This window comes from Bombina bombina, chromosome 6 (assembly GCF_027579735.1).
Source record: "Bombina bombina isolate aBomBom1 chromosome 6, aBomBom1.pri, whole genome shotgun sequence".
NCBI lineage: Eukaryota > Metazoa > Chordata > Amphibia > Anura > Bombinatoridae > Bombina > Bombina bombina.
Genome location: NC_069504.1, coordinates 398,417,630 through 398,433,664, shown reverse-complemented (window position 1 = coordinate 398,433,664; position 16,035 = coordinate 398,417,630). Strand labels below are relative to the sequence as shown.

The 16,035-nt window shown below is 36.6% G+C and overlaps 1 protein-coding gene across 1 annotated transcript in view; it reads right to left on the bottom strand.

Moving 5' to 3' along the window:
* The window catches only part of ATP6V0E1 (ATPase H+ transporting V0 subunit e1), a 59,876-nt gene extending 46,241 nt beyond the window's left edge, over positions 1-13,635 (bottom strand). The window contains exons 1-2 of the mRNA XM_053717135.1: positions 13,422-13,635; positions 10,831-10,878 (exon numbers count right to left, since the gene is read on the bottom strand). Of these exons, the coding sequence (XP_053573110.1) occupies positions 10,831-10,878; positions 13,422-13,525 (152 nt within the window). The 5' untranslated portion in view covers positions 13,526-13,635. The remainder of the gene's footprint in view (positions 1-10,830; positions 10,879-13,421) is intronic.
* Between the last annotated feature and the right edge of the window lie 2,400 nt (positions 13,636-16,035).

The window sequence follows — 16,035 nt, the reverse complement described above, 5'->3', positions numbered from 1 at the left end:
AAGTTAAAAATTTGGCCTCCATGTCCCTTTAAATACCACATTTTTTAAATATATTTTTATTGAGGTTACAAACAATAACAGGCAAATTGCATAATACAAAATAAAGTCGTCAAGAGTACAGAGTAAGAAGACATTTTTCAGATCATAACATATTTGCCATGTAAAATCAGATTCAAGTCATATATGTTGTTGTTGCAAGTTGCTCTGAACAAACACTATATTCACCGATAAAGAAAAATAAACAAACCTTGATATAGAGTATATATATATATATATATATATATATATATATATATATATATACACATACACACACACACTTGAGCTGGATGTTCATTCCTGTGAGTATGTGTGTAATATATATATATATATATATATATATATATATATATATATATATATATATATATATATATATATATATATATATATATATATATATATATATATATATATATATATATATATATATATATATATATATATATATATATATATATATATATATCCCAAACTATGCGTCCCCTTATCAATAGTGATAAAAACAAAAAAACGCATCCCACCCCTGACGACAATTGGTGGCCACACTTGGACCATCTACACTAAGTTTGAGTAATATGGGGTGACTAAAGGATAGTATAACGGGGTTAGCCTCGTGTTTTTCTACAATAAACATGGTCATATATCTCCTCAAAATATAAGTAGGCCGCTAGTGAGATGTTATCCCCATATAGTTTACAAGGGTCTCTCATTGTTACTTGTATCTGAGGGGATTTTGTGGGAAATTAGGAAAGAAAAGGTTTTCGTAGGATGCATTTTCCAATGCTCACCTAGTAAGCAATAAGTGAGGGGGAGGGAGAAAGTTAAGTTGGCGGGTTAAAACTATGGGGTTATAGTGACTGCATAGGAAAGGAGCTGTATTATATTATTCAAAGCAGAGAAAAAAAAATACAAACTTGTATCCCATAGGTAAGATCTAGATTCAAACATATTTCAGTTGTATATAGAATAATATCTGAAAATTATATTCACCGACAAAAACAGAGTGCTATGTTTCTTAAGAGTGTCTTTTAGCTAAAGCCATGATAGCAAGATGTAGTAAACCTCAAAGCTAGATCGATAAAAGGGTATATGTTTAAGTACCCGGTATACCGTTGATATGCAATAAATTACTAAAATGTATGTAGGCTAAGCCCACGTTTGCTGTCCTGGCTGCAGATAGCTCTGTAGGCATCAAAGTAGTGAAGATTACAGTACTGGCTTCATATGGTTAATTGAGTATATACACTATTACTGTGCTTATATATCCACCATCTCCCTTGTTACAATAAATATATATAAAACCTAATAGGCAGATCTATTATTTGAACACATACAGTAGTAGCAGAAACAAGATTATTAAAATTGGGTATATCTACAGCAGCACATATTCCCGCTCAGCTTGAACACATAAGAAATTTTTGCACACCCTCATACAGATAAATATGTTCTATAATGCTACACATACACGTAGATATCAGATATAGGACAAGAAGTTCCCAATAGGCTAAGGATACCCATAACTATTTTAGCAGAGCTGAAATATCAAATTAGATCCTAGGCACATTTCCTATAACAGGAAAAGACATACAAAACCAATTCCTAAAAACGTTGTGAACTATCCTATTATGTAAAACTGAACTATCCTATTATGTAAAACTGAATATGTTAGTACAGATAGTATGTAGAGGGATATTAATAACTAAAAATATTGCGGCATAAACATTCCAAAACTGCAGGAGACAGACCTATATCAGCTAGTAGATAAAATAGCTCCATATATATGTCCTTCAATTATGGATGCTATCCTACCCCAACTGTCTGCACAGTACAGGCAGCTGTCTCAGGGCATTGTCATTAATATAAGTAGATATAGCACATTAGTTTCAGAGCCAAGCGAGATATCCAGCTGATCTCCTGCAATACAAAGCGTGTCCAGCGCTCCTCTCAGGACCAAACCAGTCTTTGCAATAGGATTTAATAGATAAAAAAAAAAAAAAAAAAGTTAGATGCGCCTAAAATAGTGTCAATATCGTAATGATGATAATAGTGTAACAAAAAAGTGACTGTTACTTTTAAACAAAAAGCAAATAGAACCACCATATGATACTATTAGTAAAATAAATATAATAACGTGTCATCAATCTATGACTGGAATATACCAGATTCAAAGCATAAATAATCTCTAGTGATGAGATAGCAAAAAGTGTTCAATACAGCATTATACATATAACAGTACATATAACACAAAGATCTAATAGTTCAACTCTGCACTATAAATACCCAACAGTAACGATATACTGTGTGCAAAGATAGTTCATGAATAATATAGATCAATACTTTTAGACGTAAAGTCCACAACAGTAATCCTCAGATGTATCAGACCCACGGCTGCAATGCTTCTTCCAAAACCTTGACGGCAATTCAAGTACAGCAGATCTACAGATAAAATAAAGCAGAAGAAGGCGCCACAATAGTGCACATCAGTGTGACTAGGTCTCCACACACGCAAAAGAAACGTACTTACAATATAAAAAGCACTTGATAAGTGCCACAAAAGCCTCCTGGACCTTTAGCAGCTGTCCAGATAGGTGCCCTCATGCCGAACAGCGAGGCTCCAACAGATTCAAGCAGTCTGGACTCAGGTGATAGCTCGTCTTTTAACCCCCTGCTCCACTTGATAAAGTATGGGGTTCCTGTATCCTTAAAGCCAGCTGTGAAACTGGGTAAAGGGCAGCTCCAGCAAATAACCTCCAACGACATTATACAAATGTTTGTAAAAAGCAGTGAAGCCAAATGACTAAAAGTATTATAGGCTTTATTAAAAACATATAAAATATAGCATACACAACGCGTTTCCCGGTCACACTGACCGCTTCATCAGGTGTATAAGGTAACAATGAACATTCACGACTTTTAATGCCGCTCAGAGCGCATGCGTGCAAATATACTTCTGGCCAATGAGATCCAGGGAAGATACCGGCTTTGGCTTGATAGGGTAAAAATGGGAGAGATCATATTGTCATTGAGATCATAATTCTCACAAAAATATCGGAACTTAACCAATGTCTCACAACAAATCTACCAATCTCCAGGACATGATACCAAAATGTTTAGCACTAATACTGAAGATCATTTGAAAATATATAAATATAAAATTCTCCACGTCACATAGAGTTCACTGGCATATTTTTGAGAGAGCGGACATATAGATATATACACTTTGCAATAGGATGACTGTCTGGGCCCCTGTCGCTCTAAAGATGTTCACCTCCGGCACCATTCCGGTATCTGCCAGCCTCCAAGTCGCAGTCGGCGCAGGCAGACGTCTATCCACGGAGTTTACTACTCTAGCGGGCGACTGAGAGACTGTAGTGACTCCTCATGGCACACGCTCTGCTTCGATCACCTGTTCCGCAACAGAAGTACCATCCAACAATGGTAAGACATATGGCTGCGGTTCCTGCTGGCTCTGTGTCTTGAATCCTTCGGCCCTATAAGCGGGCTCCTTCTCCAGCTTCACATGTTGCTCATTAGCGGGTTGTTGAGGATAGTTATATCTGACTATCATATGGAAAAGCTCTCTTCATATTCTTGAACACTGTATCCATGGTATTACAGAGTTCTTCCATGGCTATGAGTGGAAAAAGCCATGTAATCAGTTATAGTAATAGGGAGAATAGAGAAAAAAAATAGGCTGCTTTGTAGAGTTTTTTTGCAATAGTTCTGATAGGCAGTATATGAAGGAGCTTGAGTTATTAGGGCTATGATGTGCCACGAGGGCAAAGAGATGGCCGCTTCCCAATGGCTTCTGCACCGGATGGTCCACTAACAAAGTATACAGCTTGGCTGTCCCATTTTAGCAGAGCTGAAATATCAAATTAGATCCTAGGCACATTTCCTATAACAGGAAAAGACATACAAAACCAATTCCTAAAAACGTTGTGAACTATCCTATTATGTAAAACTGAACTATCCTATTATGTAAAACTGAACTATCCTATTATGTAAAACTGAACTATCCTATTATGTAAAACTGAACTATCCTATTATGTAAAACTGAACTATCCTATTATGTAAAACTGAATATGTTAGTACAGATAGTATGTAGAGGGATATTAATAACTAAAAATATTGCGGCATAAACATTCCAAAACTGCAGGAGACAGACCTATATCAGCTAGTAGATAAAATAGCTCCATATATATGTCCTTCAATTATGGATGCTATCCTACCCCAACTGTCTGCACAGTACAGGCAGCTGTCTCAGGGCATTGTCATTAATATAAGTAGATATAGCACATTAGTTTCAGAGCCAAGCGAGATATCCAGCTGATCTCCTGCAATACAAAGCGTGTCCAGCGCTCCTCTCAGGACCAAACCAGTCTTTGGAATAGGATTTAATAGATAAAAAAAAAAAAAAAAAAAAAAAGTTAGATGCGCCTAAAATAGTGTCAATATCGTAATGATGATAATAGTGTAACAAAAAAGTGACTGTTACTTTTAAACAAAAAATCAAATAGAACCACCATATGATACTATTAGTAAAATAAATATAATAACGTGTCATCAATCTATGACTGGAATATACCAGATTCAAAGCATAAATAATCTCTAGTGATGAGATAGCAAAAAGTGTTCAATACAGCATAATACATATAACAGTACATATAACACAAAGATCTAATAGTTCAACTCTGCACTATAAATACCCAACAGTAACGATATACTGTGTGCAAAGATAGTTCATGAATAATATAGATCAATACTTTTAGACGTAAAGTCCACAACAGTAATCCTCAGATGTATCAGACCCACGGCTGCAATGCTTCTTCCAAAACCTTGACGGCAATTCAAGTACAGCAGATCTACAGATAAAATAAAGCAGAAGAAGGCGCCACAATAGTGCACATCAGTGTGACTAGGTCTCCACACACGCAAAAGAAACGTACTTACAATATAAAAAGCACTTGATAAGTGCCACAAAAGCCTCCTGGACCTTTAGCAGCTGTCCAGATAGGTGCCCTCACGCCGAACAGCGAGGCTCCAACAGATTCAAGCAGTCTGGACTCAGGTGATAGCTCGTCTTTTAACCCCCTGCTCCACTTGATAAAGTATGGGGTTCCTGTATCCTTAAAGCCAGCTGTGAAACTGGGTAAAGGGCAGCTCCAGCAAATAACCTCCAACGACATTATACAGATGTTTGTAAAAAGCAGTGAAGCCAAATGACTAAAAGTATTATAGGCTTTATTAAAAACATATAAAATATAGCATACACAACGCGTTTCCCGGTCACACTGACCGCTTCATCAGGTGTATAAGGTAACAATGAACATTCACGACTTTTAATGCCGCTCAGAGCGCATGCGTGCAAATATACTTCTGGCCAATGAGATCCAGGGAAGATACCGGCTTTGGCTTGATAGGGTAAAAATGGGAGAGTGTCATTGAGATCATAATTCTCACAAAAATATCGGAACTTAACCAATGTCTCACAACAAATCTACCAATCTTCAGGACATGATACCAAAATGTTTAGCACTAATACTGAAGATCATTTGAAAATATATAAATATAAAATTCTCCACGTCACATAGAGTTCACTGGCATATTTTTGAGAGAGCGGACATATAGATATATACACTTTGCAATAGGATGACTGTCTGGGCCCCTGTCGCTCTAAAGATGTTCACCTCCGGCACAATTCCGGTATCTGCCAGCCTCCAAGTCGCAGTCGGCGCAGGCAGACGTCTATCCACGGAGTTAACTACTCTAGCGGGCGACAGAGACTGTAGTGACTCCTCATGGCACACGCTCTGCTTCGATCACCTGTTCCGCAACAGAAGTACCATCCAACAATGGTAAGACATATGGCTGCGGTTCCTGCTGGCTCTGTGTCTTGAATCCTTCGGCCCTATAAGCGGGCTCCTTCTCCAGCTTCACATGTTGCTCATTAGCGGGTTGTTGAGGATAGTTATATCTGACTATCATATGGAAAAGCTCTCTCTTCATATTCTTGAACACTGTATCCATGGTATTAAAGAGTTCTTCCATGGCTATGAGTGGAAAAAGCCATGTAATCCGTTATAGTAATAGGGAGAATAGAGAAAAAAAATAGGCTGCTTTGTAGAGTTTTTTTGCAATAGTTCTGATAGGCAGTATATGAAGGAGCTTGAGTTATTAGGGCTATGATGTGCCACGAGGGCAAAGAGATGGCCGCTTCCCAATGGCTTCTGCACCGGATGGTCCACTAACAAAGTATACAGCTTGGCTGTCCCATTAGCTTAAAGGGACACTGAACCCAAATGTTTTCTCTTTCTTGATTCAGATGCTGTCCAGAGTACTCAACCAAAAAAAAAAAAAAAGCTTAGATGCCTTCTTTTTCAAATAAAGATAACAAGAGAACGAAAAAAAATTAATAGGAGTAAATTAGAAAGTTCCTTAAAATTGCATGCTCTATCTGAATCACGAAAGAAAAAAATTGTGTTCAGTGTCCCTTTAAAGTGTAGGTTGCACCGTTAGTTATGTCTTGTCAGACTTCTGTCTCACTTTTGAAGTGTTAGTCGTTCAACTGAGTGGTCATTTTTTGACATAAAAAGATAAGTTATATGGAGCTCTAGTAATGTGCGACCATTCTGTTGCAGAGCTAGCTCTGCCCCATGAAACCCAATTTTTAATATGATTCAGATAAAGCATACAATTTTAAATAACTTTATACATTCCTCATTGGGTGAGCCAATGACAAGAGGAATATATGTATAACCATCAATCAACAGCAATCTCCCAGTAGTTCATTGCTGCTCCTGAGCGTATCTAGGTATGCTTTTCAATGAAAACAAAGAAAATTATCTAAAGTAAAATTGGAGAGTCTATCTGAATAAATAAAGTTTCAAGTGAAAATGAAAACTTTCATGATTCGCATAAGAGCATGTAATTTTAAACAACTTTTTAAATTTACTTCTGTTATCAAATTTGATTTGTTCTCTTGGCATCTTTTATTGAAGAGTAAAACTAGGTAGCTTTATAAGAGCTCAGGAGTGTGCACGTGTCTTTAGTACTCTATGGCAGCAGTGTTTTCCAACATTATGTGTAGGTTTGTTATACAATGTTGCAAACCACTGCTGCCATAGATTACTAAAGACATGTGCACACTCCTAAACGCTATTGTGAGCCTACCTAGTTTTACTCTTCAATAAATGATACCAAGAGAACTAAGCAAATTTTATAACAGAAGTAGATTGGAAAGTTGTTTAAAATTGAATGCTCCATCTGAATCATGAAAGCTTAATTTTGACTTTACCGTCACTTTAAGAATAAAGATGCAAAAATGAGGGAGGAAAAAAATAAATAATTCCATTCCATTAATGGAATCTCTGAAGTATCAGGAGCATAAGAAAAATAAAAAAATTTAAAACCGAGCTAGAGAATTACCAAACTGAAAATTACTCTATAGGCGTCAAAAGGACAAATGATTAAAGTATAAACATGGTGCCCTAGCAAGTAAAAACCGGCCAGATAAATGAAATAGCAAAGCTGTTTATCCACAAACAGTGGTCTGCAAGATAAAGCCAGAACTGAGCAGAAATTACCTGGGGCATTCAGACAATTCCAGGAGGGGAGGTATTTGTGTGGAGTCACTTTTAAATATCCCCTCTCCTTAAACTGTTTGCAGAAAACAAATACGTCCCTAGCAAAGGACTAATGTGAGGGCAATGGAAATGATGAATACTTCAAGGAAAAATAAGCAATTGAATTGCTATAAGATATGCGGTTTCGTCACTAATCTTCTTTTGACGTTCAGGCTCACAGCAGAACCCTTGTCTGTATTGGTGAAGTATTCAAAAATCAAAGATACTACGGTTGTCATAGCTGACACTACAGCAGCACTGAAAAACAAACAAACAGGTAGCGTTAGCTTTGCCAGCCTTTTTCATTAGCCAATGCCGCCAATAAAACGTACATCTCAGTGCAATTAAAAGGGATGTTTTATTGTAAAAATTAATTATCTGCTTTGTTAGAGTATTTTATTTGTATATAAATTCCTCTATTTCAGTTCTGTATAGTTTCCTAATAATTTGCACTTAAAGATAAACTCCTATTCCCAGCCCTCCATAAGGTTCATTATAGAAGACATTTAAAGGGGAAGACTACATGAAAATTGTAGTAATTAAAAAAAAATAAAAAATAAATAGATAATCCCTGTATTTTAAAAAGGTAGATAAGCTCTTTATTACCCATTTCCAAGTTTTGCAAATCCAACACTGTTATATTAATATACTTTTTTACCTCTGTGATTACTTTGTATCTAAGATCCTGCAGACTGCCCCCTTATCTCAATGCTTTTTTATTAACTTGCATTTTAAATAGTTAGTGCTGGTTCATGTATAACTCCACAGGAGTGAACAGAATGTTATCTATATGGCACACATGAACTAGCCTGTCTAACTGCACTAAGATAAGAGGCGGCCTGCAGAGGCTTAGAAACAGACAGAGATTTAGGAGGTACAGTATAAGGCGTTATCTTTTTAAACAATAAAAAAAATCAAGTAGACTGTCCCTTTAACAGAAGGCTGCCTAGGTAGGAAAACGGTAGTGTGCAGCATAAGCGCACAATTTATCTTCCAATATCAACTGCTGCTCTTACACAGAAATGCACAGTGTGCAGCAGACAACATAAGCAAACGTTAAAGCCCAACACTTAGGCCCCTATTTAAGAAAGTCTGGCGGACCTGATCCGACAGTGCAGATCAGATCCGCCAGACCTCGCCGAATACGGCAAGCAATACGCTCACCGTATTCAGCATTGCACCAGCAGCTCACAAGAGCTGCTGGTGCAACGCCGCCCCCTGCAGACTCGCGGCCAATGGGCCGTCGGCACGGGGGTGTCAATCAACACGATCGTACTTGATCGGGTTGATTTCCAGCGATGTCTGTCCGCCTGCTCAGAGCAGGCGGACAGGTTATGGAGTAGCGTTCTTGGTGACCGCTGCTTCATAACTGCTGTTTCTGGTGAGCCTGCAGGCTCGCCAGAAACACGGGGCATCAAGCTCCATTCGGAGCTTGATAGATAGGCCCCTTAGAGAGAACTATTTTATTAGTTATCTCTTCGACACCCCGCCAGGATTGGAATTCCTTCTGCTGGCTATGGATAGAGAGATATAGATAGATAGACAGAGAGACAGACAGACAGACCAAACTCCTGTATTTACCTCATGTGGAAAGGCATTTGAATGCTCAACTTTTATTAGGTGTTAAAAGGGACATTTAACACCTAAGTTAACTTCACTAAGTCCATATATTAGAAAATATAGTTTTATGGGATATGAAAGAAATGTATGGTTTGACTTGTCTGAGCAACATTCGGGGTCAAATGACATCCAGCATTTCTAATATAAGCCAATGCTGATATCCCGGTCTTATAAAAAATCCTGATGTAATAGGTCATTAGAAAGAAAACTTCAATATCAAGGTTTAACAGAAAAACATACTACGAATGTGGCTAGTTTAAAAAATGTATATAATGTACACTACATATTTATTGTAGCTTTATGACACTTAAAGGACCAGTAGATTTGCATAATCAACAAATGCATGATAACACGACAATGCAATAGAACTTAGGGCTCGATTTATCAAAGCCCTACGGCTGCAAGTTCTCACAAGAACTTGTTCGCCGTAATTTAAACAAGCAGCGGTCACCAGACCGCCGCTTCCCTAACCTCTTTGCCACCTCTAAGGTGGCGAAATTCAATCTCTGCAGTCGAGTCCGACCGAGGAGATTGACAGCTCCTGCGTGCGCATGATTGGCTGTGCGCGAGTGCAAAATTGCGCTTGTGTGCAATGGTGATTACCTGCGGGTAATTTCACCTCGCCACAGGCGAGCTGAGCTGTACATTGGCGCGTATACGCGCCCCTGTCAGCCTCAGCTTTGATAAATCTAGCCCTTAGTCTGAACTTCAAATGAGAAGTAGATTTTTTCTGACAACTTTCAGTTATGTCTATTTCCACTCCCCCTCCATCATGTGACAGCCATCAACCAATCACAAATGCAGATACGTATAGTCTGAATTCTTGCACATGCTCAGTAGGAACTGGTGATTTAAAAAGTGTAAATATAAAAAGACTGTGCACTTTGTGTTAATGGAGTAAATTGGAAAGTTGTTTAAAAATTGCCTGCTCTATCCGAATCATGAAAGTTTAATTTTGACTTCAGTGTCCCTTTAAAAATGGCACTGTAGCTAAGAAGGGGATACATTTGCATAATTCATAAAAAGTAACGTACATTTATATAGGGGTCATTAAAAATAGATTGCCTTTTGCAGATAACTGATTACAACACCGGCAGCAAGTAGCCCAAAATTAAGACTAAATAAATTGTTCAGTCCCAGTTCTATTTTAATATGAAATAGCTATGCTGCTAAATAAAGGTTATGTGAGTTACTATAAATTTAAAAATACTACAGCCTACAATGTACAATTTGATGTAATAGAAGGACAGTCAATCAAACTAACATTTGCAGGGACTCAAGAATTTCACAATATAATAAATCAGAGAAAAACAACTTTCAAATTTAAGTTGTTTCAAATTACATTTTACCGGCAAAATTGGAGAACACACAATCTTTCTTTTAGACGAAGATTTTGTATTAAAAGTGAAAAGGTAGGTAATGAAGCGTACTAAAGGCTTACACCAGGACAGGTTTAGCAGATAGACCTGTTTACTACGAATACTAGGTTGAGAAGGTTAGGCCAGTCCAATCTGGCTCAAACATAGGAACTGTTTATACTTACAATAGATAGCAGCACACAGCACACGTCACCAGCATCGTATTAATGACCCTGTAAAAGAATGAGAGGGCAGAATGTAATTGACAGGCAAAATTGTGGGGGCCCATGACATCACAAGGTTACAAGCGCTATTAAAAAGGGACAGTTTACTCAAAAACGTTCTCCCCTTTAATTTGTTCCCAATGATCCACTTTACCTGCTGGAGTGTATTAAATTGTTTACAAGTATTTCCTTTACCCTCATATTGGCATTTGAAATAGTTTATTTAGCCTGTGGTATCCCCACCTATCCTGAAAGTTTTTGGCTTTGAGGCCAAGCTGTGTAAACACAGCCAGTAGAAGAAATTACACTCCCAGTGGGTTATAGAAGAGATAAGGTAATAAAATGTTAAACTTCCATTGTTCTCTCCAAGTATTGGTGATTGATTTATGAACATATATAAGAAAGAAGCAGGTATATGAACACAATGTGATAAAGTAATGAGATCTGATTATACCTACAAGCTCAACCCATTTTATTAGGTTGTGGCTTCAAAACACAAAATCGGCTAATTCATATACACAAATAAGCCTTAAAAAAGCAAATTGCATGCATTTTATACTCTGCATCTGATAAAAAAAAGTTATTGGAAAAACATTAAGGGAGAAATAATTTTATAGCGTACTGTCCCTTTAAGAACCAGCTTAGGTGTTTGTATATAGATAGATGTAAAACATTCCACACTGTTCAGAGCCAAAAGAAAATGTTTGTGGTGAAGCTACTGTGCTCCTTTGATGTGTCTGGCACAGTTTTAAACATTTTAATTTATTAAAAAAAAAAAAAAAAAACAGATATATGACTGAATCCTCAATATTTTTTTTTATTTTAAACACTTTAAGGTATAGGAAACAAAGTATTTTGTGATTCAAAGAGCCGACAAAAAATAAAAAAAGTTTCCAATTTAATTTCTATTATGATTTTCTTCGTTCACATGGTATTCTTTGTTGGACAGATACCTAGGTAGATTTTTAGAGCACTAGATGGCAGGAAATAGTGTATCCATCGAGTGCTCTTGCAAATGGATAGCATTCTTGCAAAACTGCTTCCATATATTGCTCCTGAGCTTACATCCAATGCTTTTCAACAAAAGATGCCAAGAAAACAAAGACAATTTGATAATAGAAGTAAATTAGAAAATTGATTAAAATTGCATGCTCTATCTGAATCATGAAAGAAAAGTTTTGGGTTTTGTGTCCCTTTAATTTTGAATTTGATTTGTCAACTCCAAATTCAGAGCAGCAATATGACAAAATCAGTCAAAGGTTTACAACACACAAAAAAAAAAGCCTAAAATAATTTGTTTAATAATAACGATAGCAGCCATTATAACATTTTCAAAACAGTAAACATTAAATACAGCATTATTTTCTCTTAACAGTTTAAAAAAATGGTTTTTCTGTCATCTTTTAACTATTACCCTGCCATCATGCACCTAATATCTTTGTCAGCACTAACAAACTAAATGATGATAAGACGTGTTACTAAAAATCAGATTTGGGTAAGACATTTCTATTAAAATCTCCTTACACAAAGCTATTTTGTAAGCTTGTTTAGTATCAACAGTAATGGGGAAGTATTCAGAATGCTTCCTTGCTTATCAACAAGTTCCTTTTTATTCTTTATTTGACCTTCACAATCCAGTTGTGGGCCCAAAATGTATTTGCTACCCAGTGGAAACCAGTGGCATCAGAGTAACAATGATTTTGATAGCATGTAAGAAAGCAGAAGGCTTGGCCATAATATTCTATTGACTTTCATGTCCAAACCAGATGGTTTATGAAACAGAAAATTAATACCTACATCAATGCCAGATGCAAACTAATAAAACATATTTAAAATTGATATCTAATTAAAAATGTTAAAGAGACAAATACATAACAAAATAAGAACATAAGTAAAAGAAATTACCCTTCTCAGTTGCAAAAGCAGTGCTATCTATAAATAATATATAGATACCATAACTAATGTGCAACAAAAGCCTGCTACATACTACACAGTGAATGCTCAGAGCAGTGCTCTATTTTACTATGTGTACTAATTGTCCTAAATCAATGATCAGGAGAAAAAACACTCACCAGGGTTTTCAAAGAATATTCGACATTTGCAAACCTCTGCCCATTGAGCCGAGTTGTAAATACTTATAAAAATATCTTTCTTGAAAACCTTTTGCAAAATATTGTTTACTTGTTGCCAAATATGAATTTATCAAATGTTCCTTTGAAGAAGTTAGGAATGGATACCAACACTATTCATTATTCTATAGATTCCCTTCACTATTATATAGGATTCCCAAGATAATTTTCTCATAGCTTCTAATAATAATTAATAAGGCTACAAATATTTAAAAAACAAATCTTGAATACATCATTTCAGCTTACGCAACATCATAAATGTCCTTTAGGTTTCTAAATTTCAAGACTTTTTTATTTTTATTTTTTAAAAACGTTTCTTCTTAGATACAGTACGTGAAGGTACGATTGCCAGCTACAACGTAACTCCCACACAAGGGTGTGAGGCGTTTCCGTAAGGACAATAACTTATTGCCCCATACTCACCCTCGGTTTGGGCCTTTGGGAATGAACCAGGGCAACACGGCACCGATGAAACCCCAAAATACAGTCATAACTATGATCGGGATCAGCAGTCCGGGGTAAGCCATGATCGCAACTCCTGATCACGATCACCGAATACGGGCAACTACAGAGCTAACAACTTTGGAAACTGTCTCAGGCTGACCCAGCGAAGTCATGTGATAAAATGCCTTGTCACGTGACGTGTGACGGGAACGTCCCCTTCGTGACACGTAGCTGCCCTGAGGCTGTACCAGCTTGGTTCGGTCTTCTATGTTATTTCTGCCGAGAAAATGTCACGTCTCAGAGCATTGAATTAATTGTTTTTTACGTTTTAAAAGTATAAGAAAACAGAGATAAATACATTATTTTTAGTTTAAATATGGCACAGATATAATAAAGGGGTGGAATTTGAGGGGAATTCGCTGAGTAGAATGGGGATACAGTCTTGTAATACACCTGCACGCTTGGCTTTTTACATTATTATCTGTCAAGTTTGTGAAGGTTTGCCCTGGCTACCAATACAAATGTGAAAATTGCTCCTATCATCTGGAGAGCAGTAGATACTTGGTATCAAAACAAGCTATTCATGAAGTTTCGATTTGAATGTAAGCACCTTTTGGAGCAGAATATTCTGAACACAATCACCAAGTGAAAGGGCACTTTGTAATTGCACTACTGTATATTGTATCTGACGCTAAAGGGACATTATACACTCATTTTTTATTTGCATAAATGTTTTGTAGTTTATCTTTTTATATAGCCCATAAAGTTGTTTTTTTTTTAAAAAAATGTATAGTTTTGCTTATTTTTAAATAACATTGCTCTGATTTTTAGACTCCTAACCAAGCCCCAAAGTTTTATGAGAATACCGCCAGCTATCTACTCCAGCTTGCTCCTGTTTGTGTAAAGGGTCTTTTCATATGCAAAAGAAGGGAGAGGGGGGAGTGTCTTATTTCCCACTTGCAGTGGGCTTTCCGGCTACCTTTTAAACAGAGCTAAACTGAGAGCTTCTAAGTAAGTCTTTAAACCATTTTATACTGGATTTTTATATCAGTATCTGTGCATCTTATTCTTTATAGTAGTGTCTATTACATGCAGTTATATGAAAATGAGTGTATACTGTCCCTTTAATGTACAATCAGACAATGTAACTATTATTAGTTCCCCTATGTCATTGATAGTCAACTTCTTAGCTTATGGGAGCAGCAGATCAATATTTAAGGGCCATATATAAATTTATGTTTATTAAACAATATATTCCCTAAAATGTTCAGTAGCACAAGGCCAGATTTAGGTAACGCTGAATCTCTGCTGCTCTTTCTTCAAGAGGGCTCTTTTGAGTTGTGGTCACTCTAAAGCACACATTTTTAGTTCTATTTTTTTCTAGGGCCGCAAAAACGACGGCATATTCTGTTAGTTCTGCTTTTCCCAAAGGGCTGCAAAAACTAGAACCAAGGCCCCCCTTCAGCTAGTTATTTATCTATAGATAATTATACTCATAATTGTGTGATTGTTAAAATTGATGATACATACAATTTTATCACTTTTAAAGAGGACCATCAGACATCCAAAATAAAAACGCAGCCCAGCTTTAACAGCAGCACATACAGCTTTACTACCCATTCCTAGCTTTGCACAACCAACATTGTTCTATTAATATACTTTATAACATTTAAACCTAAATTTCTGCCTGTTTCTAAGCCACTACAGACAGCCTCTTAATTACATGCTGTTTTATTTGCATTTCACAACAGGAGACTGCTAGTTCATGTGGGCCATAAAAATAACATTGTGCTAATGACTGTGGAGTTATTTAAGAGTCAGCACAACACAGCACTAATTGGCTAAAATGTAAGTCAATAGATAATAAATAAAAAGTCATGTGATCAGGGGGCTGTCAGAAGATGCTTAGATACAAGGTAACCACAGAGTTAAAAAGTGTATTAATATAACAGTGTTGGTTATGCAAAATTGGGGAATGGATATTATAGGGATTATCTATCTTTTAAAACAATAACAATTCTGGTGTAGAGTAGACTGTCTCTTTAATTTATAGAAAGATAGTTTTGTAATCATATGGAAGACAGGCTAGTGAAACAATAGATAGATGGACAATCATCACACCCAATACAAAAAGTATTGAAAGTCAGACCAAGATCTCTAATACAAAACATCTTCCTAGCAAGATCTGAAAATATAATTTAAAGTGAAAGTCAATCCTAGTATTTGTGAAACGCTAGGATTGACCATCGAAACAAATAAAATGGACTTTCATTCATGAAGTATAAAATACTTCATGCTGAAAGCTCCTTTATCTGCTTCAAGCGTTACCGCACTGAGCTGCTAAGGCAGCCCACGGCAGAACTCTGTTTTGCTGGAGAGATGACGTTTTCACCTCTTAAATTCAGATTGTACTGATGGTACCACTCATTAAATGTGATATCGGGTCTGTTACCATTCCTAATAGGGTTAATGGCCCAGGAATTGCACAATTATGTGTGGTTAAGGTGCTATGTATCCAAAAAGTTGCATTACATACTTGTTAGCTTGAGGAACTAACCACAAAATGATACTAAATAAGCACTCAAAAAGGACC